Genomic DNA, 26,701 nt, shown 5'->3' on the forward strand with positions numbered 1-26,701 from the left:
TACATCTCTGTAGTCCCCAGCCTTGCAAGCCCCATTATGAGGCCTTTCATATTCATCCATGTAGTCTAGGGGCATAGTACATATACGGTTACTGTGTACACACCGGGGACTATTGCCCATATTACGTGGGCCAGCTACTTGGAGTTGTGCCGGTTTCGTTTTACAGTTATGTACCTACGCTTACCAATGCTCATGCTGACCCTAGCCACGTGCGGCAATTGGGCAGCCATGTCAAGCTGTTGTGTATCGATGAGCGCCAAGATAAATGCACGGTTTGACCCATTTCAGTGTGCTACACTCGTAGCTTGTACTGAAATATACTGGAAACACAAGCGGCATTTTTATTGTATATATATTTGCACACTATGTCTTATTCTATATCCATATGATGTTCCTGAGCCAAGGCATGTCATTATTTATTTATTCACACTCTTCGACCGCCATTGGGGGACGCCCATAAGTATGAATCATATTTTTACTGGCGTGCGGTAGGGGCGTAATTGTAAGTGGGTAGTGTCAGATCCGCTGCAATTGGAAAAAATGTGGTCGGCCTCTAGGTCGGCTCGTCACTACCTGGGGGTCAACCATGCCTAGGTATATTGACCGTTTGGGACCCGTACTGCATAATTCATTCTATCTGGGGAAGCATGTCCTTAGCTAGGGCTGGACTGTACCTGGGATGGAAGCTGGATATCGTGGGGGGCATGGTACACGGACCCGTTGGGGGCATCTAAGTGCTGATTCATGCTTTCCACTATGCTAATAACAGGGCTCGCCTACCTACGGGCATCGATCGCACTGAATTCCGTGTACTCTAGTGTTATGCCGCGGTTAGGGCTGGATCCTACAGCCTTCCGGGTATCCCTAGTCCGTACAGTTCAACTCTGGGGGCATTCCAACCTGGATGCGTAGCCTAGTAGGCCCTGGGATATCCTGCCCATCTGTATGCGATGCATATGGACCCATGTATCAGTTAGTAACTACTTCACATTAGGTGTGAGTAGGCTCGTGCATCCCGACCGAACTTTAGTGCACGGATGCCCCATGAATCCGACTGTATAACAAAGGGCCCATGTCCGTGCCCGGTCTACAAAAGACTTGCATTCGGCTCAGTATAACATGCACTAAGATTAAGGATGGAGGTCATTCCAGGCGGACCGTTATTAATAGCGTGGAGCTAGTAATTCGAGGGTAGGTCATTCTGAGCAATTTAAACTGCAAACCAATCGTAACTAGTACCACCTTATTAGGCGGGGGTTTGTCGTTTATTCTCAAATGTGTATTCAGTCAGTGTCGCATAGTGTGAAGTCCACACCCTTTTAACCAATTAGTAGTGCGACGTTATTATGAGTTATCACTAGGGGGTGTGCACAGACATCAGCTATCAGTAGTAGTCCATAGTGATGTAGTAGCAAGCAGGGCAATAGCTTCCAATAACTGTGCCATTTGGAGTAATCATATCAGACTCATGGATGCATCATCAGCCTTCACTGATTTGTGTTTTTGCTCACTAACTTCCTCTATCAAACGGATTACATATAGAATAGGACCATGGTACCCAATCGATTGTAATTGATGGTAATTGCAGGGCAAATTATTCTCGACACATGGATGGGCAGTGAGCCCTTGGCATCCATTCGCAGTATCGATATTGATGTAAAAATCTGTCAACTGTAATATCCTGCAGCCTTGCCAAGGATATGGGGGACGCATTTTAAGAGCACTAGCCACAGATATGTAGGAGCATTAGCCAAACAGCGTGTAGGTAGTGGGGACATTCAGTAGTTGCCTATACAGCAAATTTCACGCTTATAAGTTGTAAGCCATTTGGATACTCCACATTTTTGACTACGGATGTGTGCAACCTTTTGTAAAGTTCAAATAAATGGGAATACTAGTGAGTCCTTCTAGTATGAGACCTTGCCAAATTAAATCATTATCTTTTCTTGCACCATTAATACCTGAACTTACCCACTTATAGTAAGTGCCACTATCCATTACACCTGATTTCTATGGACGTCAGGTCACTCCGAGTACTCATCAGATCATGGGGTTGGAATCTAGGTGGAATCATACTGTCACGTAGTGATGTAACTAAAGCAATATCACGCTACCCTGAGTCACTCTCAGTCTGAAATATAGTGGAGCCATTGCTTACCATTGCTAGTAGGTATGATGACTCAGCTCATGATCATAGTGAATGTCCTACTTCCAATATCGACTACTACCTGCTACAATGGGTAAGGTGATAGTGATCATGTATATATGTACTTATGCATTAGGAATAATCAATATGTAAATTTGTATTAAGCTACATAGGCATCACTAATAGAATCATCAATATTACCAGTTGTAGTTAAAGCGAATATACCACTCATACTGGACACTCACGACTTATGAGTTCACCGTTAGTCTAGCTGGACTAATGTCATATATAATAAGTGGGTTACTAGGGCGAGCCGTTTGGATTACCTGGACTGTTGAGTATGTGAATTGACTGAGGTGAGTAGTGGAGGGTATGTATGTAGTCCAATTATGTGTACTTACACCCTGTAACACTCTGCACTGATTTGCCCTTCCTACCCGAACTGTGACTTTTTGATGAAAGTTGAGCACGTTGCTTGTCATTTCATGTATACAAAGAACAAAACGTATAGGTAATCCATGAAAACATGGGATGTAGTGAAATGCCAGGATGACACCCAGTCTGACAAGTTTAGTCATCCCCAGCTGTATGCACCCTGGTAGTTCTAATGTAAAAGAAAGAAAGCATACTGCAGTGGAGTGTCCAACTGCATGGCCCACCCGTCATCCACTATCACTAGTCATGGAGTCATCACTCCACCCCTATAGCTCAGCTCACCTGGGAGGCCTAGCCTACTGATACTCCACCTACCCGTACTTGACCTGGGTTCAAGCGAGGTGATGGTCACTGGACTGGGGGGAGTGCCAGTCCAGGTGACTCAGCGGTCAGTGGAGGTGCACTCCACTAGTGACTCAGTGGAGGTCGACTACCTGCTAAAGTACTGTAATATGCAGGCTTGGGGCCATGCATGCAGTGCCACCTATGCACTATGGCTCTAATATATGGTCAAAGTTTGGTGAACAGGGTATTCCATGCCATCATCATCCACCTGTGTAATTCAATGTGAACCATTATCACCTGCCGGGCTTTCCACCTGGCATGGATGGGGTTGATAATGCATGGCATGACATCAGGTGGATGCGGATAGCTGTATCCACTAAAGACTCCAATGTATGTTCCCAAGTACCAGATTAACATCAAAGTCATAGCTGCCAGCATCCATAGCTGCCCACTGCCCCACATCCACATATTACCTCCATTTGGCTAAGATGTGGAACAATTCTTATGGATGGACTGGAGTCGATAGGGTGGAGGTGATGCCAGTCAGGATGGGCCTCACAACTAAGATGGTACCCTTCGTGAGCCTGAGTGATAGTCCACCTGATATGGTAAATCATGATGCACCTAGCCATGATCCAGTAGTATGGACAATTCCGACTGTAGGTATGCCTCCACCTATGCATCTAAATGGAGTGGGTAGTGGATACCCTACTCTCCAAAGGGGCTAGAGTTTCTGCATTATGTAGTTCTGAATAACTCCATCAGAAATTCCAAAATGCCTGGAGGATGTATCGATATTGTATGTGTTTACCAATGACTGCAGCCAGAGGGTGACCACTCTCATTATTTTAGAACCCAAGCTCACAGGTCCATTTACCTATACATATAGGTCATGGATGCACTAGCATGTTGCATATAGAGGGAACTCGGGCATTTTTGAGTATGCTAGTTGGGAATAGGTAAATAGAACTACAATAAGTACCAGTACCAAGGTCTATGTGAGTTCTAGTTGATCAGGGTCCATCCCCATCCACAGAATTGGCTGTATTGAACACCAATAGCATGATAAAGAACATACAGACTAAGTGTACAGAAATGATTAAAATAAATCCCAAACTGTTTAATAATAATACCTGCCTTAGCTAAACATGAGCCATGATTCCTGCTTTACAGGGATGGGGATGCTTCACATCCAGCCAGTCAGCGTGTATGGAGTCACAGTGACTATCCAGTCAGCCTGAGGTAGCTATACCTGAGGTCAGCTAGTCAGTGGAGGTAAAAAATGGCAATAATAGTAAAATACTGCGGGTGTGTGTCTCACAGCACATTTAGCTACGTAGCTACATATAGTGCAGCTACTAGGTCAGTGCCCAGGTCATGAGGTACCTACCTAGTGAACAGCTTATTCTGAAGTACTGGCTGCAATAAGCTGCCCCTCTATCCATCCATGCCTACGAATCAGTAAAATAACAATAAATGGTCCTTATCAGTGATTTTTTGAACCTGGCTCGAGGACAGCGACGAGTTCAAATAAAAGGGAAATCAGTGCTCAAAAATTATATAGATAGGGCTCTTTCCAGATCTATTCATTCTTTTGGAGGAAAGAAGTTTATGCTGGGCTGTAGTCACATAAGTTGCTGCAAGGGTCAATGCAGGGGATGACCTGTGAAGGCCTGGAATACTCAGGTTTTAACATTTGCTAAAGATTCTAGTGGGTCAGGTTAGCCCATCACCTTTGTGCAAGGGCATAACTGGCTTGGTTGTTAATTTAATAGTGGGGACATTTAGCACTGTCTGCCCATGAATTTCAGCCTTAGGGATGTGCGTTCTATCAGGAGGTAACAAAAGTGATGGGGCTGCAAAATGGATGAGTTCAACCTATAGTGGAATACTGTGTCCAACTAATAACTGAAAACAGCAATGGCCTACCTGGCTTGATACAATGGAGTTAGGGGTGTCCATTCATGGCACCGTTCTTGGCCTCAGTAAAGCTTATTCGAGTCACCCTCACTGATACCTGATGCCATAATATATGTAAATTCATTGGTATATAAGCACTAGTTTAGCCTCCCGTGTGTGTGTAGTATATATATATGTATATGTATGATATATATACCAGTGCTCTAAGCATGATATTTATCACCGTCACCCTGAGTCCCCGACCAGGTAGTTCCCCGAAGCCCTGCCTTGACTGCTGCCTGAAATGCCAACTGATGTGTGTGTGTACTATGTAAGGAGGTAGCTGACCTCCATATATATATATATGGGTAATCATGTGTGTGTGTAATACTGGGAGGGTACAACTAGGGCTGCCATACCATTAAATAGGTGGTGGTTATTACGTATATTATAATGGCCACAGCTCATGACTAAAATGTCCTGGATGAACAATGCATGACCTGCCTAAGTCTTCGTAATGCCTACAGTTCGAATAATCGATGCCTCAGGTCATATGGAGGTCACTCGAGGCTGCAGTAACATAATGATGACATTTTCTCCAGTGTGACTCTCATGTGAATGAATAGCATAATAAGATGTTACCTACTGCATGATGGACCTGACCCTAGCTACTGAGCTGGACCGCTCAGTGAGCTGCAGTACTAGTAGTGATATGCATATATATGATAGGGGATATAGTCCTGGTTCCACAGCAATCCAGACCTGCCAAATGGTAAGACTGTGTCATCTCGTGCAGCTTGATTACCTCTACACAAAAAGGATTTCAGATTTGTTTTCTGACCTACATAGCCTACAGTATACCTGGGTTACATCCGGGCCGGAAATTGATTTGGGGCTTTTATAGGCACATTCCGTATTAAGATGGTATCACTTCATGAACCCGTGTCTTAAACAGGAACCTAAATGCAGTCACGTTATTGACCTAAAAGACAATTACACAAAGACCAATCATCGCCCAACCTTGGGTATATATATATATATATATATAGAGTATCCAGCTCACGTCCAGTAGTTAACATCATGTGTGTGTGTGTATGTGTATATACCTAGCTCCCATCATGCATATGTAGTCACTACCTCATGCTACAGTTTAACCAACATACAGGGCAACCAACTAGATGTGACAGTGGTTTGATCAGTGAAAGCAATGTTTGATCAGTCACAGAGGTACGATTTTCATATGGTATCAACTCCACCCCTCGCGAGGCGAATCTAGGGGTGATGTGTGTGTGCATACCTACACACACACACACAACCATTCTATCACTGATAGGCTAGGCTCACCTGGCAGTGACCCCAACGGTCACATTAGTACCAGTCTAGGTCAGTAAGCATGATAAGAATGAACTGCCACCCTAAGAAACTGCCCTTGATCAGAATTAAAATATAGTGATTAGTTACGAATGTCCAATGATGCCACTGCCCCATAGTAACGGTGTGTGTGTATCTGGAAATATATATATATTAATGCATAACGGCCCCTGGGGGTGGTGGCTACAAACCATATGTGAGCTTAGGTCAGTAGCTGACCCTGGACCTCCCCGAGCTGAGTTAGTGCCAGGCATTTAGCCTCCTAGCAAATAAAATACTGCTCCGCGGCACCAAGTTGGTCAACCTAGGTCACCCTTTCTTTAGACGAGACCATGTACTGACTCATGGATAGGTCAGGTCAGCTGATGACTAAGGTCGGAGCATCGTTTGTAACAGTAACCGACTGATAAAGTGTAACAGTATCACCTCTATGCCAGCCTGATACTCCCATGGATGCAGTAAACTGAGGTCTTAACTGACATCGTGAATATGGCAGTGACCATACTTAGTCCACTGGATCATGGACATTATCCAAATATATACTAAATCAGCTTATGCTAAGCAAAATCACAATGCCAGTCAGCTTTCGACCGGTTAGTGCCAGGTCCAGCTTAGTATGATGATGGGACTATGAGTAGCTATGATGAGTAGCTGAGTGAACCTCCAGAAAATCACGAATGATAGTAGCATACTTGGGTTTAATATTTCTAGTGAATAAGGTGAACAGATGTGAATTTCAGCTTAACTGGAGGGCCCAAAATCACGAAGGTGGTTGCCCGGGTATCCCAATTGTACCTAGGATAGTTTACACCCGATGGATGAGCTTATGTCCAAAAAACAAAATTAGGCAGATAGGTTGCTTTTCAAGGAACAATTGATATTTTTAAGCTCTATGCCATTTCTGATTCTTTTATTTTGCTAGGAAGATCATATAAAGCAGTGTAGTCTTAATACATATGTGATAGAGTTAAAAGGCTTTATTTTGACCCAACAAAGAGTCTTTAGTGCACTACCACAGGACGGTTTACGTCATAACAAGAGCGGGCTTCCCTCAGTTGGGATCAGATTCTAACTTTTAAATTGACGCCTCAAATGTAATGGTAGCAATGTTTAATACACATAGTCTTCTGGTGCCCATAATATAAAAGAGATGACCAGGGGCGTCAATTTATAATTTAGGTGACAAGGATTGTACATGTTAACGAGCTTCCAAGGGCATTCATTAAACATTGAGAACGGGTAGGCGGAATAATTACCTGCAATCTTATGAAGGCATTATGAGCAAATTCCACAGTATTACATCTCCAAAAGCCTATCCATCATTGATGGTTGTATTACTCTAAAAGACCTAGAACAAAGGTGATTCCCATGACATTATCTGTATTGTATATTATGCAGGTTTATTCAAACATGGCCTGTTGCTAGGTCTTTTATAGTATATAGAACATATGGGCACTGTAACAGTATGCTGTAAGGTACTCAGGTGACAATGGGGAAATGAAGCATGGAAGGCTAGACCAAATAACATCTTCAAGGAGCCTCTGGTTACATCTTCGACAACACTCTGTGATCGGGAAATAATTTTCAACTGCAGAGTATGAACATCCGATATGTACCAAAGGAGTGCATTATGGTTCAAAGGTTTTGATTTCCCTTCAGCAGAGAGGTACAGTCCTTTTATTGTCGTCAGAGCAGACTTAGTTGGCTAACATTTGAGTCCTACAAAACTTGAGGCACTAGAATGGGGTAGATAATGAGGCTACCGATTTTGTTTAAAAATACCTGGAGATACAAGCAGACCCACTTACTTTGGCTAGGGTGGGGCTTATTTTTAAAACACCACAGAACTGATTGATCCTAAATGACTTAAATTGATAATCAATCCATTTTTCTTACCCCTTCATCTTTTTTAGAGTTAGAAGTCAAACTGTCACTAAGTTCATGAATCGTAGTCAACCCTACATTTCTAAAGCTATTAAGACTGGTGGAGGTGCATTAATTTGCCCCTTATTATTCTAAAGGTTGGTCTTACAAATTTGATGCAAGACTGTTCTGCCCACTTTAGGATGTACTAAAATGTGAAATTCCCATTTATGGAGCTGAAAACAATCATGGGCAGAAATGCTAGCCCATTTTTGGAGGCATTTTAAATATGCAGTGCGCACTAACTAGTGAAAGGAGGGATGATTCTCACATATTAAGTGCTTCTAACTCCATGCAAGAGATGTACTGGTCACAACATATAAATGATTCACTGGGCACTCTATATAGGGCAGCACCTGATAAAGTAACATTCATGTCCAGGTGCTGGGTAAATACATGTTGTTTAAATCTATTTATGCCATCGTAACAAACATTTTTTAAAAATGGGCCCTCATATACTTTTTCTAGTATCTCAGGCACATTGGTAATAGAATGAACTTTGCAAGGTTATTACCTGGGGAGACAATTAAGTGGGAGTGGTGTTAAACCAATATTTAACAGGCCATTGGCACCCAGCACATATATTGGGAAACTAAGGGCCAATTTTTAAATATCTTTTAAAATGTCCATACTGGTCTGCCCCTCTTTTTTGTACCAAAAAGCTCTTTCTATTCTTGGATTAGAAAAGATGGGCATAAATAGTTTAAACTTTGATACAGAAGCCTATTGACTGGTCGTATTGTCCTTCAGATAATTAGCTATTAGGCTTGAAGGTTAACTCGATGAGTTTACTTATTGAATCTATAACAGGGTAAAAAGTTTCCAATGCATCTGTATATAAGGATATGATTCCAATATTTCAAGATATAACTTGCGTAATGCTAGCGTTATTTCAAGTGAGGGCTTGTTTAACCAAGACAATATGGCAGTGTACAACTGTAAGGATCTTCTCACAGTCCTTGGGCTTCAGATCCTGGCCGGAGTTCCACTCAAACTCAGGCGAGGTTATTTAGTGTCGGGAACTCCTATCCCTGTAACAAATCAAAAGGAGTCCTCTGGGGCGTCAGGTTGCCATATTGTTCTAGAGAAACAAGCGATTACTTCGATTAATGGTAGGCACATGTTTCAGCTTAATCGCATCATTTAGTGTATAAGCCCCTCTCGTGAAGACAAAACTAGCGATTGTTAAGAAGCTCACATGGGCCCATACATGCCACCTGTTGGGGTACCATATGGAACTCACTTAACAAAACATGTTATGAACAACAATGGGCAAACATGGTTTACATTAATGATGCAAAGTGCCCTAAGTAGGGCATTAGATCCAATCCAGCTATGCCTTCATTGGAAATGATTATTAATGGTCTACTTCTTTGACCTGTAACCTTAGAAGCCCATGACAATAAAATCATTGGAGAACATGTGTAAAGTTTAATGGAAACCTATAGTGGAATTTTACCGCATATTAGATGAATGGGGAGAACCTACCTGGCTCGCCCCATATCCATATTTGTCATTAAGGTCCCAAGTTGGTACTGTACCATTGGATGCATCTAAAAAAAACTCAAACCGCCTCTGAACACTGCCATCATGCTAATTCTCAGGGAGGAGCGACCATTGGGGATAGTTGAACTGGGCACCGGTAGGCATTTATGTCAATTCAAACATTAGCCGGCTTAACAAGCCCCTCTGCCTAACTCTTTTTGGATATTCAAACCACTGTTGCGCACAACACTACCCAACAATTACTTTGCAGGGTTTCTAAACCCCTTTTATGAGGCCTTGAGGTCAATGGGACTTACCCAGGCAGGAGTGTAACAGTCTATACCACTGGTTAAAGGTTTCTTGCAGCACAGCTAGTATTGTTAGAAAAGTCAATCGGCCTTGAAGATTGATGCATAAATGGGAGCTACCTCTTAAGTGATTCTCTCCGTGCACCCCCTCAAGACTGAAGAAAGGTACACCGGAAGAGAAACATTCTCAATGACATCACCGGGTGTTTCTTAAAATTGGGGAAGGAGACTTTCGTAGCTGGTAATCTTTGTAGGTTATATGGAGGTCTCAGAAATACCAATTATTATTAAACTGGGCTAAAACAGGACAATAATAGAATCTTAAGGTAACGTCGTAGACTTTGGAACTAAGGTGGTCACCGATAAAGCAACTTACCCATCCCTCAGACCTCAGAATAGTTAGAACTCCACAGAGTATTTTATCCAACCATGTCCTCAATAGTGAATTTTAGTTACCTCAATCTCTGGGAGACAGTGGTTGCAATACTAGTATATTACAGCCTGGAATTCTGTACATCCCTGACTATTGTTATCTCTTCAAAGTTTTTTTAAGATTGAGACCATTTGCATGACAGCAGATCCAGTTTTCTGCACCAGCTATCTTCCAAAAGGTGCAAAATAATTCTGCTCAAATAGTATCCATTTTCTATGATTACTTACATGGGGCCTGCCCAATAGTAAGTTACAAAAGCCCCAGCAAAATGTTCCCAAATGGCTTGGGAATTGTACCTATTTTAAAGACACTCAACTGCAGTACCCAACCACTTAAGCTTACTGACAATGGGGTTTTGGTAAGTAGCTGCGAACTCATACCGCTAACCCAGTTTTTTCCATGATTAGTTAAGGGAGCTTTCAAGAAAACTCGATTTAGATGAAAGGGTTTAATGATGAATGTTTTTGTGAATTTCTGGCGGTTAACTAAATCTAGAAATGGTTAGCTTGAAACAGCTGCTCCAAATGGACATCCTTCCACTGGACCTTAGCTGTTCTGCCTTAACTATATCAATGGTTCACTCGATAACATGTATTTTGTCTGTAACCTTCGACATGCTTTCCTAAACCTAAGAAATATACCTAAGTCACATGGAGCAGTTCTTCCAGGAAACCCCTTCTTCATCACTTAAGTTGATGATCCTCAAAATTACAGGTGTATAAGTGGCCACAGACGGATGATCCTGTTGGAACCTCTTTTAACTTTTGGTTTCATTAGATCAGATTCAACTATCTGTCCAAACATTTTAGTTGTGAATGTGAACCTCCCCAACTATCGGAGTCTTGTCAAAAGTGTTAATAACCCTATACCATTTTCATAATTGTTGACACAGGAAGACACGCCTTTATCAAAGACCACATTGTATGGTATACTTAACCAAAGAATTCCTATAATGTGAAGTAGATTAACCTAATCTTCTAGGATTTATCCAAGTCTCGATTGTATTAGCAGGGCATATTTGTTAAGTGGCCTCATGTAATACCAACTGTTCAAAAGTCCTAACTACATTATTATACACAGGTTGAAAATTAGATTTGTGAAAACAGACTAAAAACCAGGTAGATTACTGTGTTCTAGCTGTCCTGTTAGTATATTCACTCGTTGATGGTGCAAATAATATTATGTGTAAAATTCAAATTACCTTCTGCCATGACATTCCTGTAGTGTGATGCATTTTAAACAAGAGTAGTCATACTGTGACACAAACACTGCAACACACAGGGTGATAAAAGAAGGCCTGGCTTTCTATATCCCATTTACCTAGAACTTCAAATGCCCTTTATTCAAAATAAAGCTTGTATATATTATATGTATATATATATATATATATATATATATAGTAGTATGTATATGTGTGTATAGCTGCCATGGACTTAGATATATATAGCCATACAAATGTGTGTGTGTGTGATACAGCTAGACTGTGTATATGCTATTCTGTATATTATCGATGCCATGACTCATGGACCATGTAAAACCATTATTTAGCTCCATGACCTATCAGTATGGTAAAGTCAGCAAATAAAAGAATAGATACCAGTAAAGCAACTGAATATAAATAGGACACCAATATATACTGCCATGATACCCTACTGACATTAATGACATAATGATGGAGGACTAGAAAATAAGCCCTGCCTCACAAGTGTAAATGCTACAGTAGCCTGTACCTGGCCAAAAGCAAATTTGAAAACATATAGATGGATTAGTTCAATACAAACTCTTTATTATATATTTTCGGCATCTGTCATATGACCCTACATATTAGGTCCCATGAGTAGGTATATCATATCGACTATAGCTCAGAAGGCACACACTTAGTGTCCCTTTTTATTATATATATATATATAGTCAGATGTTTTACATTATAGGGCATATATATAAATCTTCCTCGCTGACGGTTATGAGTAAAGAGCTAAGGATGACATTTGTCAACATGGATTTTCTCGGTAATCTTCCAGAAGACTTTGCTGAGCACATGAAGCAAAAAAAGATGTTAAGGCTTTGGAGAACCTCGCAACCTACTTGAATTTGTACTTTTCTCTAGATTCTCCACCCAGGCGACAACAAAGAGTTTCGTTACTGACGCCTATTTTTTCAAAGCAGGCCGCCATAAGAAAATAAACCCTTCAGTATTATTGAGAGCACCTTGGGTAACTGTACTTTTTCAGTAAAGTGTTTACCAAATGATAATCGGTGTGGTGGTCCAAAATTTCACTTTTTTCCAACATGACACAGAAAATTAGAATATTGAAGACAAAAGTAAGTATTCCCGAGAAATGTAATGGGACAGCAGAATGTTCCAGAACATAATAATACAGTACAACAGGTAGCCAGTTTTCATAAAGGGAATCTCATAATAACGGTGCAGCAAGGAAACTATTAATCCTCAAATACTGTACTGCACTGCAATGTGTGAAATGCCTGCTGCATACAGCAAAGTAAGACAGTAGATCAGACTTTAGCATTGCATATCTGTATAGCCTGGACATATTATTTCCCAGTTAACTGTAGACATTTTTTTTTATGATTAGGGTTGTGTCTCTTCCACATTACTCTCTATAGTTGTTTATACTGGCATGAGAAAAATGCTTGCTTTCTGAAGAGCATCCTTACAGGCATCACTCCAGCAGGTTGCATGCTTGCAGGTTTGTTGAGCATGTCTTAAAAGATGATCATACTTTTTTGTGCATTTCACATTTGTTACGTGTGCTGTCTTTGTTATTCCTGTCTTCACTGTCAGGGCTTGCATTAGTTGCAGTGTGGATTATATTTGTTACAGATTGTTTGTGTCCCTTTGTAAACAGTTTTCTTTTTCCTCCCTCTTCATCCTTCTCTTGTTAAGAAAATGTCATTGAGGAGAAGTTCAAGAAGGCATCTCATGAAGTGGATGTGCTGAAAGATCATTTGGGTAAGCAATGCTGCGTTACCTCATAATTCTGCTTGGAAATATATTTTTTTAAATGCATGGTATTTGCAGAGACATTTTCAACTTTGTTTTTGTCTTATTTTCCCCTTTTGCAGTTGTCTCATCAGCTGGAGGCAGAATTTAAAAATGTGTTAACGGGGTTTAAACTTTATCAATAAAATCAAGTGATGCAATGCCTTTTAATATTTAGTCATAACTGGTGTAATTTCATTTCACATTACAATGGAGTTGTAAGATGAGTTATTATTTCTTATTACAAATTTTGTATGTGTCTACACCAGGGACATCTCATTAATTATAGATTATGGCAGCCAGGGCACTATGATATTACCAAGGAAAATTATGTCAGGCAAGTCTTATTACATTTTAAGAGGGTGGTCGGTTAAGAGAAGTGCAGTGGTGTCCCTGCATGAATTGTGTGCTTCTCATATGGTTCATTGATTTACATTGTGAAAATCTATATCTGGGCAAAAGCAACTGGCTGTAACCAAAAAAATACTTTTTTCTGGCTGTAAACTCCCATGTACCCCCCTATATGAAAGGAAGTACCCCACACCCCTAAACTTAAGCCACCTCATGCAGAAAGGTGTCCCTGCTGATAAATGTTTACAATCTGCACTGTCAGTGATTTCCTATAGAAAACATCAGTTGGGGAGTTCAGCTTCACCAAATTGAACTTGATCTGATGATACTTCTTCTAGTTTAAGCTTGAGATGTAAGGAAGCCAAATCTGGTCAATTTTCTGATGCACTACAAGTCAAGAGGTTTTAAACCAACAAGATCAATACAAAACTGTGAATTTATTTTACCAGCTTTTGTTTGCCTGTTTATTACCAGCTTTACAATATTTTCTGTGGTTACTTTGCTCTGAAGCTGTATGACGTGTTTTCTTCCGATTGCTAGAACCTTGGAACTTTGAAGAAAAGTGCTTATGCCAGTAAACATAGATAAACTGAGGAAGAATCAGCGAAAGACTAAAAAAGGAGTCAAAAGTTAACAGTTGATATTTAGTGCAAAGAACCCAAAATAAATGCTTAATGAGTGCAAACACCCTGGAACATCATCCTAGTTGTGATGAGGATATTGAAGTATAAACAAAAAGGACATTAAGGGCTATCAATTTTGATAATTCAGAGGTAAATAAAAATGGTTGAAAATTAATAGTTGATATTTGGTGCAAAGAATTCAAGGCGAATGCTTTTAGTGTAAAATCCGTGAAACATTAAGGTTGTAAGGATGATGATTTAAAATTCATATAACATAAAAGAGACCATAGAGTTATTGTCTCTGATAATCATGAGGTAGGGTAATAGTTTAGCAATGTATTGTGTAAATCAGATTACATTAATAGTTGCATAGGGCCGTCACTAGTGAGAAAAGGTACATTGTAATTGTAAATGCCTCACCGTGGAGTATATTGCTTACAGTTCTGGACCATTTACTTATTTAAGGCAAGTACACTAGAGTAGAGAAGGGTTACAGAAAGGCAAAATACATAATCTGGGAATTGTACAAAAAGTCATATTAGGACAGGTTAAAGGTTGTGAATATACATTTCTTAAGGAAGGGGAAGGAAAAGATGTACTCAAAAACATCTTCCAGGCTTTAATATAGTGCAAAAATGCATTATTTTACAAAAAATACCATATTGCAGAACTAGAAATTATGTATAAAGATGGAAGAGAGACTGCAGAAAAAAAAAAATATTTGCAGTACATGCAGTGAACAAATGGGAATGTCTTGGGAGAGAAAATCTGAATAAATCATTTGATGTGTACATATTCTGGAGGTCCCGGATAAAAATCAGAAATGCTGAAAACAGGATCAACGTACAGGCTTTATTAGAACTCTAAGAGGGTCACGTGTACATGTTTTTTACACATGTATAATACACACATTTATATACATATGCATATACATATCACAACAAAGTCAATTGAAACAAATTCCCAGGCATAGTTTGTTATACTATGCTGTATTGTTTTAAAAACACACACATAGTAGCAGATTGTATTATGGCAGGAGGTTATTTATTGTAAAAAAATATTCCATTTCCAAAGTTTTGTCTCATTGTGCCTGAAATCATTGCAGCATATAAACAACTCATTTACTGCTCTTTAAAGTCAGTGGTTTGAATGCTGCTTAATGGAAGCTATGACTGTGTCAGTGAAACCAGTGTTTTGACTTACATGGAGTAATTGGTCAGGGAACTTAAAAAAAAATGACAGCAGTTCTTTTAATAAGCTGCTATATGTGAGAATATATATGATAAACGAGAGCAGTGCACGTAGTAAACTTTTATTCAATAAAGTATTTCAGCAGATGCATGTTATTAATTCAGTCATTATATCTTATTTGTAACACCCCCTCCGATTGTTTCTCAGTAAAGTAATACTGATACAGAATGTTTTTTTTTTTCAAAGCATTTTATTAAATAGACCACATTGGATATGCTAACACTTCTTCATTTGATGAGAGGAATAAGAACGTTTTTATTGTTGGCCCTTTCTCAGGTCATCAGTATGTGTAATTTAGTAATCCAGTATTCGTTACTAAGCATGCTTTTTTCCTTGCAAGGGATACAGACAATATGGGGATCTGGTATAGTGGCAGATTTGTATTTTTTGGAGTTCCTGCAACTAAATCAAAATTTGAAGAACAATACTTCGAAACAGAGTGGCACCTTTTGACTGTCCTCACTATTTACTTAATTCAAAAATAATTTAGATTATTCATACACCTCTTTTTGTTGTTGAGGTGGCTAACATAAATTTCTGAACATAATTACAATCACTGTACCCAAAAATACGTAAATGTGTAGAACTTAAACTTCTTGAGACCAATTTCAGACTTGTGTTTTAGATCACATTTCTTTGAAAACTTTCTACAAAGAACTCTTAAGTATGGACAGCTTTGTGACAAGCAGTACACCTTGAGAAACTCACTTGGTACTACTAAAGCAATAGCAACAACCAAAAAACATAATACTATTAACTATTATACAACAAAATTAGTAATGGCCTAATTTCTGCAGGTGCATTTATTGCCTTGACATGGGCATTCAAAACATACCTTCCTACTTCCAAAATTACTTAAGTTAGACTTTGCAGAGGATGCACTTTCCTGACTTCATACTTATCAAAAGGACAGATCACTTCAAGTATATGCTAGTAGCATATTCACTGAGATTTGAATGTTAAACACAGGTGTACCTCAAGGCTCTGTCTTTGGACCCCTACTTTTTTTATCTTAAACAACATCACATTAGACTTTCAAGACCTTAATCTTATAATATTTGCATATAGATACATTTCTGAGAGTCTAGCAAAGCTGTCCAGTCCTTACAACCCAAACTCTAAGTTTTCTTAAGTTGTCTACACTGCTGTTTAATAACAACTTCTATGTAAAGTCAGGAAAAAAAAGAAAAAACAAATACACACAGTGTAATGCTTTCAACACACCTTCAACTGTGACACATTCCCAGTGTCACCCAGCAAACATATCTATGTCATGTTATGTAGTCCTATCTCGCCTACATTCTTACCCGTGGGTTCGGAGCCAAATATCGGCTCCGACTCAGCCAAACTTTTCTAGCTCTAAGTCTTCTATTGGCTGGGCTAAGCAGGTATCCCATGGTGCACTGCTCCATATCCCCAGATCTCATTTGCCGCTCGTGTAGCTCGGACGTGGTCTCGCTCTTGGCTGATGCTAAATACCCTTTTTCTTGTCTTAAGAAAAATTATTGTTCTAAACAAAAAGCTATGTTCATAGCTATTGTCCTTAGTGTTTAGCATTTTGGTAGTGTGCTTGTTTTGTGGTATCCCGATAACTGTTTCCGTGGGCTAGGCCCTTTTCAGTTGGAGGACCTAGTCCTTTCGTCCTTCTGTTTGTCAAACCGTTTAAATTAGAGGTTTGTTTTTCGGTTCTCCTACCCTTGTAGTCATAAACCATTTTAGTTAGAGGTTTTTTGACATAGTTGTTCTCAGTGTGTCTCTCTAGAGTGTGTGTACTGTTTCAACTTTGACTATTCCCGTGTTTTTTGTGTTGTTGAGTGTCTGTGAGTTTTCCTGTCAGACTTTCTCTTGGGTCACGTTGTTGGTGTTTCTGGTGAATATGTCTAAAGATTCCAAAGAGCACAAACCTTCCGGTTTCAAAAAGTGCTCTAAATGTGGGTACAAAATGTCCATCACCGATGGGCATTCTATTTATGTCTATTGCCTGGGAGCCATTCATCTACAGGAGTCCTGCAGCTTTTGCCATGCGTTCAGTCCCAGAGTGCTCCAAGAGAGAAAGAATAAGCTGATCCTAAAGGGACTCTTGAAACCCTCTTTTGAAGAGGTCTTAGATTCTTCTCCCAGTGCTAAGTCTAAATCATCCAAGTCAAAAAAGAGATCTCCGGCTCCGTCAGCTTCATCGGAGCCTCCGGAGAAAGTCACAAAAATTGCATCGACCTCCTAGGCTCCACTGTACTCTGGGCCGCAGGAAGTGTCGATGTTGATGGAACCGGTGTCGGCTCCTGTTATATTGGAACCTCTTCGGAGCCGATCACCCAGTCTCAGACCAATCTCTCCTGAGAGGAGATCTCGATCTCCCTCCCTGTCTTCCAAATCCTCCAGGACCCTTTCAGATGTGGATGTTGATAGGGTGGTCCAGAGGCTCCTCCAGTCACCAGTTTTGGCAAAATTGTTTTCGGCTCCGGCCCAGTCGGCTCCGGAGCCCATCATGACCCCTGCTTCGATCATTCCTCCTCCGAGCACATCTCTGTCTTCGGAGCCGGAGTGTTCCACGCTGTGTGATGTTGCTAGTCCAGTTCCGATGGCCCCTCAGGCTCCATCGGTACCGACATTGACTCCGACCCCATCGGCTCCGTCCTCGGGGTTCGGGACTTGGGATTCTTTAGTCGGACCCAAGGGGGACATCTCGGGACATATTTCGGTTCTGAGTCTTCCTCTTGGTGCCTCGGCTCGGGGAATTACTACTCCCGTCGTGGTCTCAGAGGCTGGCCGGTCCTCAGACTCGGGGGGACAAGCCTTCAAGGCCATGCGGACTGCGCTAACCAGATCTTCAGCTACTTCAGGCCACTCTGTCCCCACCACTCCGGTGAGAGCCTCTGATCACCACCTATCCATGGACAGCAGAACACCAAGGCCTAGGGATACCCCCATGAGTGGTCCCCAACTTTCTGAGGGCCCTTCAGAGTTCCTGCCTGAGGAGCCCCCTAGAAAGAAAACATGCAAGAGGAAGCACATAGACTCCCAGGATGAGTCCCTCACCTCTGATGCTGACCTTGAGGAATCGGAGGGGTCCCCCAAGTCATCCTCTGATGATGTTTCCTTCTCCGACATCCTGGAGATACTGAAGCAAAGAGGTGACTGGCCATCCAAAGCCCCTTCCGAGGAGGAGTCTGTCTTCCTTAAGGCCTTTGGTGCTCAGCCCTCCCCCTCTTGGGTGTCTCCACCCTTCGACGAGCTCCTTGATTTAATTTGTCGAAGGGTGTGGGAAAACCCTAACTCTGTGGAGCCCGTACCCAGGCACCCCAACAAGTTTCTTTCTGCTTCCCAGGGTAAGGAGTTCTTGTCCAAAGGAGTCCCTGTAGATGCCATGGTGGTGGCGGCGGCCACTCAGAAGGAAGTAGCAGAGACCTCTTCCTACGTCCATCCTCCTAACAAGGAGTCTAGGACCATGGACCGGTACGGGAAGTGTACCCTCTCATCAGCAGCCTTTACCTTACGGTCGGTGAACTATCTGTCTCATTTCACTCGGCTCCAGAGAGATCTCCTCAAGGAGTTAGGAGATACTTTTGTGCGTAACGTCCCTTAGGCGGTGGCCCAGACGGTTAACGCCCGGGTGTCTACCCTTAATTCCATTGTCAACTCCTCCATGTGGCTCATTCCGTATGCAGCTGAGGGAGCTAGTAGGGCAGCAAGCTCAGAAGTCACCCTTAGAAGGCAAGCCTGGCTGCGCCTGTGTCATGTTGCGGAGGCCTTCAAGTCTTCCTTCACTGACACCCCTTTTGATGGTTCTTCTTTGTTCGGAACCAAAGTGAAAGACACCCTCACCAGATGCGAGCAAGAGGGAAAGACCCTGTCTGCCATAGGGGTCCATTTTTCCCTTCCTTCTAGGCCTTACCCCAAGGCCCAGCGGGGTGGGAAGATGTGGTTCAAGAAATCACAGAGGTTTTTTCCTGCTGCACAAGGTGAGTCCCCCTCCCCAGGCAGAGGAGGTTTTTCAGGGAGACGCCGCCCTAGAGGCAGAGGGGGCCCCTGCAATTCGGGAGACCGCGATTCCTTTCCCAGCTCCCGCTACTTTTGTTCCTGAGGGAATGCCCGGCTGTGCTTATCTGGAGCCAGTCGGGGGTCGAATTACGTTATATCCGGAAGCCTGGAAAAGCATCACCCAGGACCGATGGGTATTATGAATAATTTCCGGAGGTTACCTCATTCCTTTTACATCAGACCCCCCATCAATCAGAAATATCCCAGACATTCCACCCAGTCAAAGGGATCAAGCAGCCTTGGAGATTTCAAAGCTGCTAGGACAAGGGGCCATCCAGAGTGAGCCCTCAGACCAAATCGGATTAGGGTCTTACTCAAGATTCTTTTTGGTGCCGAAAAGAACAGGGGACCTGAGACCCATATTAGATCTCAGCCAACTAAACAACTATGTACAGAAGTCCAAGTTCCATATGGTCACACTACAATCGATTCTCCTATTGTTGGGAGAGGAGGTATGGATGTGCTCCATCGACCTCAAGGATGCTTACTACCATGTAAAAATGGACAGGGCATCCAGGAGTCACCTATGCTTCCAGCTGGGAGACAGTCATTTCCAGTTTTGAGCACTGCCCTTTGGTCTCACCACAGCCCCCAGAGTGTTCATCAAGTGCATGGCAGTGGTGACGGCTCACTTGAGACATCAGGGATTCCAAGTGTTTCCGTATCTGGATGACTGGCTCCTTACTGCCCCCACCAGGCATCAACTAGTCCAAACCAGGGACGCTACCTTCACTCTGTCAACACTTGGGCATAACACTAAATTGGGAAAAATCTGCTTTGTTGCCCTCGCAGCGTGTCACCTTTATAGGCGCAGAATTAAACATCATTCAAATGCAAGCATTTTTACCGCAGGAGAGGATCAGAATATTACAACAACAAATACACATCCTGATGCCCCTGAAGAAAGCGAAGGCAAGATGGGTTCTCCAACTCCTGGGGACCATGCCAGCAACAATTATGTTGGTCCCTCTAGTGAGATTGCACATGAGACTCCTTCAATGGCTTCTCTTTGTTCAATGGTCTCTCCAAAAATTTCCACTTTCTCACCTCATTTTACTCATGGACAGGTGAAAACAGGAACTCAGTTGGTGGCTTTGCACCAACAATTTGGACGGGGGAAGGCCCTTCGTTCCACCCATCCCAGTTGCCACAGTGACCACGGATGCCTCCCAGATGGGGTGGGGAGGCATTATCTTGGCAGGACAGTCCAAGGCACATGGCAAGATCACGAGATACATCTGCATATCAACGTCCTAGAGATGAGAGCAGTGCTACTTGCGTTGCAGGCACTTCAGAGTTTTCTACCTCTAGGGATGATTGCAGTACACTCAGACAACATGTCAGTAGTGTGGTATCTAAACAAGCAAGGGGGAACCAGGTCTTACCCCCTATGCAGAGAGGCCATGCGAGTGTGACAGTGGGCAGTAACTTCCCAACATTTTCTCGTGGCAACGCACATTCCGGGGAAGTCCAACATGATTGCGGACAGGCTAAGCAGAGCTATTCTGATGCCTTACGAGTGGTCCCTGAATCGTCTAATTGTAGAACGAATCTTCAGCAGATGGGGTCAGCCTTGCTGCGACCTTTTTGCCAGCCCCCTCAATGCCAAATGCAGCAACTACTTCACGCTGATCCCCCCACAGGGGGAGTCACCCAGGGACTCTCTGGTTCACGATTGGCCCTCCGGTCTGCTGTATGCTTTCCCTCCGTTTCCCTTGCTCTCAAAGGTGATTCAGAAAGCGCAATCCTTGGGAAGCAGAATGATTCTGATTGCTCCACACTGGCCTCGTCAAGTCTGGTTCCCCTTTCTTCAACCATACATTGTGAACACTCCTTGGATTCTGGATCCTCAACCAGATTTACTGACACACATGTCGGGACAGTTCCACCTCTCTCTGATGACCCTCCGGTTGGCTACTCCACTTCCGTCATTAGTTAGGCTTCATAAATTTTCACCGGAAGTGGTTCACATTTTATCTTCCTCTCATAAGCCATCTACTAGGAAGATTTATTCCAGCAAATGGAAGAGGTTTTCTATTTGGGCGCATACCCAAGGAATTGATCGTTACACAGCTCCAATTGCTTCAGTCTTGGAGTTTCTGTCTATGCTTTTCCATCAGGGTTCCACATCAGCTACCATCAAAGTTCAATTGGCTGCAATCTCTAATTTTCATGTGGCTAATGAGCCTAGTCTCATGGCTCATAGACTCTGCAAGGCATTCCTGAAGGATACTTTGTTACTCCGTCCCCTGGTCTCCGAACCTATCATGCCCTGGGATCTCAATTTTGTTCTACAAGCCCTTACTTCACCACCTTTCGAGCCTGCAGGTACCTGTGAATTGAAATTCTTGACCTGAAAAACAGCCTTCTTAACAGCAGTCACTTCAGCAAGGCGAGTTTCAGAAATTCAAGCCCTCTCTATCAAACCTCCATACTTAATCTTCCATAAGGACAGGGTTTCTCTTAGACCAAACCCTTCTTTTATTCCTAAAGTGGCTTCCGTGTCTAATCTTAATCAATCCATTGAGTTGCCTGTATTCTTTTCTCAATTTTCATACAAGGCAGAATTTAAATTTCATCAATTGGATGTACACAGACAGTTATGTTTCTATCTGCATCGAACAAAAGATATCCGGAAGTCAGATAACTATTTGTCTCCTTTTCGGAAAAAAAAATTGGGTCCCCGGTCTCCAAGGTCACCATATCCAGATGGATATCTAGTTGCATCTCTTTCGCCTGCCAAGCGGGAGGAAAGGATCTGCCATTTCCAGTCAAGGCTCACGCTACTTGGGCTGTTTCTACATCTACAGCCTATCAGGTCTGATTGTCAATGGATGATATATGTGCTGCAGCTACTTGGGCTTCTCCTCACACATTTGTTTCTCATTAAAAATTGGATGTGGTTTCTAGGGGCAGGTCGTCCTTTGGTTCCACAGTACTCAGGAGTATTTTCCTATGAGCCACCCAGGATGTAGATGCTAGGGACGCTGTCCCACGGGTAAGAATGTAGGCGAGATAGGGCTACATAACATCAGGAAGTTATGTACTCACCATAACGTTCTTACTTACCCTCCCACCTTCCCCCTTCCTGGAGGATCTGGAGGTTAGGTTATTATTTACAGAGTTCCCTTTACTTTAGCTTATTCTTTTTATCTGGATGTTGTGTATGCATGGGGTATGAATGAATTTTGCAGCAAACTAGATCTGGGGATATGGAGCAGTGCACCATGGGATACCTGCTTAGCTCAGCCAATAAAAGACTTTGAGCTAGAAAAGTTTGGCCGAGTCAGAGCCGATATTCAGCTCCGAACCCACGGGTAAGAATGTGAGGCGAGATGGACTACATACATCAAACTTTATGGTGAGTACATAACTTCCTGTTCTACTATACTATACCCCTGTTTAAAATCTCCCCCCAGTAGAAAGCATAACCTCCAAGGTTCTGATTCAACTAAAACTTTGCTACCAAACATCCCCCTCGATATCCACCTCTATATGATCAGATATAGCTGATAATGTTCTGCCACTAAAATTAGAATAAGGGTTACTTCTGTGTCTGCACTCCAAGCAAAATACAACAATCACATTGCAACTCCCTGAAATAAAATATTCACATTTGTTGTCATGGCAAACATAAACATCAGTGTGACCTATTAAAACAGGTCAAATAATTATTAATTACTAACAGGTCAACTTTTCTCTAAGCTGCTCCAATTTGCAACAGACTTCACTTTGTTACTGTCCCCTACATAAGACTACGCCCTGTAAAGGAGAAATATTACTCTGTTTAGAAGCAGCTAAGACAATACACTTGCATTAATTAGAGAGAACCTGTCCAGATTAGCCCCGGCAATCTGGAAAAACTTTCATAATAGGGTTAAAATAACATCAAACATTACAAACCTTCAAAACCTTACTACTGCTTTTATTTAGCTGTAGAGCTTGTTTGACTTGCTATTCTCTGCCTGACTATTTCTGATCTCTGTCTGCATTTGATTTTGGATTGACGTTATTCTTTTAAGGTTTGGTTACTTCTATTTTGTTATCTTCTTGCATTGCATTTTGTTTTAAGTTTTTTGTTGGCTAGGGTCAGTTAGAAAATAATTCTTCTGCAAACTGTAAATAACATCCAGCTAATTAGTGTGAGGAGATTAAAGATAGCATTCCTCATTTAACTACATATATTTAGTGACATCTTTAACTACATATATTTAGTGACATCTTTATTTAGCTGTAATGTTGCTTGACATGCTGCTCTCTACCTGACTGTTGCTGATCTTTATCTGCATTTGATTTTTTCCCCACTAAACTTCCCTGTTGCTGTTGTACTTTTAACTTTGGTGGCTTTTGAGTTGCCTGCCCCTACTTTAAATCTGATTTTGGGCACTCCTCTCAGTCCCATCTCATCAGCTCATTCTACTGAACTCTGAGTGATGACCTGGAGAGACCCTCTCCCTTAAATTCTTAAACTTGAATTATCTTCTGTTTACCTCTTCCCACTTACTAAAATAATTGCACTTTATTCAGCTGTTGCTAAATGCTGTTAAGTTGCATTTAAACTGCTGCATTTATTACTGCTTGTTAGCAATCTGATTACATTGTAACTGTTATTTTAAGCCTCTTAGTTTTGATTTACAAACTTGGGCTTCAAACTAGAAGGTTTGTGGCCTACACTCTTCTGGCAGGAGAGGTAGCTTATACCCTTCTGAGTTGGGAATTACTGGTTGAAGGCTTATTGTGTTTATTCTAAAAGTGTTTTGGTTCTGGTTTAAGCACAAATTAATTTTACATTAAGAAGGTTTGTGGTCTACATTCTTGTGGCATTGCTTGTCTAGACAGTTTGTTTTAACCACTGGAGCATTTAGTTTGTGCTTAGTTGAGCGTTGCTGATCAAGTTCCTTGTCTTAATTGACCTATTCAATATTTAAATTTCCCTTACTCCTCCATAGTAAATCAGCAGCCATGGATATGCACTTCCTGACTGTCTCTATGGTCAGTCTGGTTGAGATGGGTATTCTGAGGTATTGTAGCAATTGCCTCATGTACACTGACAGCCCAATTATTCTTAATAAAAAAGCTGAAGCAAGCGAGAGATATAAATGCAATTTAACACTGGAGGCAAAACTCTCTCATACAACCAAAGCTAATCCTGTAAAGGTTGTTAGTGACACATGCACCATGCATCTGCTCAGGGTAAAGACCATACACATGAAAGTACATGCTGAGACACTTACAGGTAACCTTCATAAAACACTAAAACCTCCTGCACAGTTCAATCAAAGAAAGGGATCTCAGCCATCATGTTAACACTCTGTTAAAACACCACACATAGCAACACTGTATCCATTTCCTGTACTACTAGGCCCTTAAGGCAAACCAGTGCACATCCAAGTTTCCTGGTTATTAGTGATTCTATAGTGAGGCACACCAATGTTCCCCTCATCAGACTAATGAGAGAGTCATGGTTAGCTGACTTTACGGGGCTAGGATCCATCAAGTCATACAGGCACTTGGGTCATTGAACCCCAGGTAACAGTATGATTGTGTCATAGTCCATGTGGGTGTTAATGACCTGAGATGTAGCTCCCTTGAATGTATGGAGCGAGGCATGATCAAGATCTCTGATTATGGGTCTCAGGCAGGTATGAGCCTAGCATTGAGCAGCATAAAACGTTCTCCAAGGGATAATGCCATGTTACTAACAGAAAATGATTGATTTTAAACATTGGCTTGGCTTCTGGTGTCAATCCAAAGGACTACAACATTTGACCATCTGGGAAAATATGGTTAACAGGCCACGCTGCTTTGTCAGGGATGGTCTGCACTTATCCCCTGTAGGCTATCGGATATTGACAAAAACATTCCCACCCCATAGTCCCTTTTTTAGGCAATGCCAAACTGATAAACCTACTGACTTAAATGAACTAGTGAAGGAATATCTGAAGGATGCACTGCTCAATGTAAGAAGTCTTAACAAGAAACTCCACTCCCTGCAAGCCTTACTATCCCTGGAGAGTATAGATATCTGTGTAGTAATGGAGACATGGTTTAAAATCGAGAGAGTACCCCAGCAATGCAAGGTTATAATGCCTTTTACATTTTTAGACCAGCTACTGCTCAGGAGGGAACTAAATGTGGAGTCATCTGTCTGCACTAAAACCAACTTTACATCCAGACTAGTTAATGGGTATGACCCACTGGAGCTCATACATGTACAATTCCACATAAACAGGGTCTTGTACTATTTTGTTGCAACATATAGTTCCCTCCCCCCATGTCCCAGGAAACCCATACTACCTATCTCAATGTACTAGAGCCCCTCACCGTTCAACCCAATGCAGTATTCAGTAGGGATCTCAACTACCCCTCTCTAGATTGGAAATCTTACACCATTCTAATGCACAAGCCCAGCAGTTCCTAAACTTTTCCAATACTAATATCCTGGAACAGTTGGTCCTTTCTCCTGCCAGGGGTATAAACATTCATGACCTTGCACTCCGCAACTGGGGGGGGGGGTGATGTTCCTCACCCAATGTAATTGTAATGTCTTTGCTCGTCAGCTCTACCATAAGGCAATATTACTGGAAATAATTAAATCCGGAGATCCAGTGAAACCTAAAACCTTTAGGAACAATTCCAAGGCTAACCTCTGCCAAGCAACACCTTGGTTAAATTCTGGGCACCCCCAAATCCAGTAAACACTATAGCATATGTTGAGCTATTTACAAAATCTCTGTACAGCCATATTGATAGCTGTATAGAGTGAGCTGTGCTCGCTTGTATTAAGATTAAGACAAACTCAAACTCAAAAGACAAGCCACCTTGGTGGAATCACAGTATCAGTTGGTTATACAACAAAAGAAAAAAAATTCTTGGCCAAGCATAGGAGGAACCAAGCCATACATACTAAAAGCCCCTTGACCAATATCAGTGGGCAGCTAAGAGGTTTAATTAATACTTCAGAGGCTAAATTTGAAGAAAAACGTTCTCAGGCAAAGGACAACCGCAAAGCTTTCTACAGCTATGTCCGTAATCTCAGGGAAAATACACAACAATGCGCAGAACTTCAATAAAACAAAGAACTCAGCGTACACCATGGCTGGAGTGTAAACTTTAATAAACAAAAATAAAAAAGTGTTAAAAAGCTAAGTG

The 26,701-nt window shown here is 41.8% G+C and overlaps 1 protein-coding gene across 1 annotated transcript in view; it reads left to right on the forward strand.

Annotated features, from left to right (window-relative positions):
- The first annotated feature begins 3,432 nt into the window (after nucleotides 1–3,432).
- CCDC153 (coiled-coil domain containing 153) overlaps nucleotides 3,433–26,701 on the forward strand; it is a 271,504-nt gene continuing 248,235 nt past the window's right edge. Inside the window, exons 1-2 of the mRNA XM_044079456.1 lie at nucleotides 3,433–3,529; nucleotides 13,191–13,256. Of these exons, the coding sequence (XP_043935391.1) occupies nucleotides 3,433–3,529; nucleotides 13,191–13,256 (163 nt within the window). The remainder of the gene's footprint in view (nucleotides 3,530–13,190; nucleotides 13,257–26,701) is intronic.

Source organism: Protopterus annectens, chromosome 8.part0 (genome assembly GCF_019279795.1).
Source record: "Protopterus annectens isolate FY-2018-M chromosome 8.part0, PAN1.0, whole genome shotgun sequence".
Taxonomy (NCBI): Eukaryota; Metazoa; Chordata; order Ceratodontiformes; family Protopteridae; genus Protopterus; species Protopterus annectens.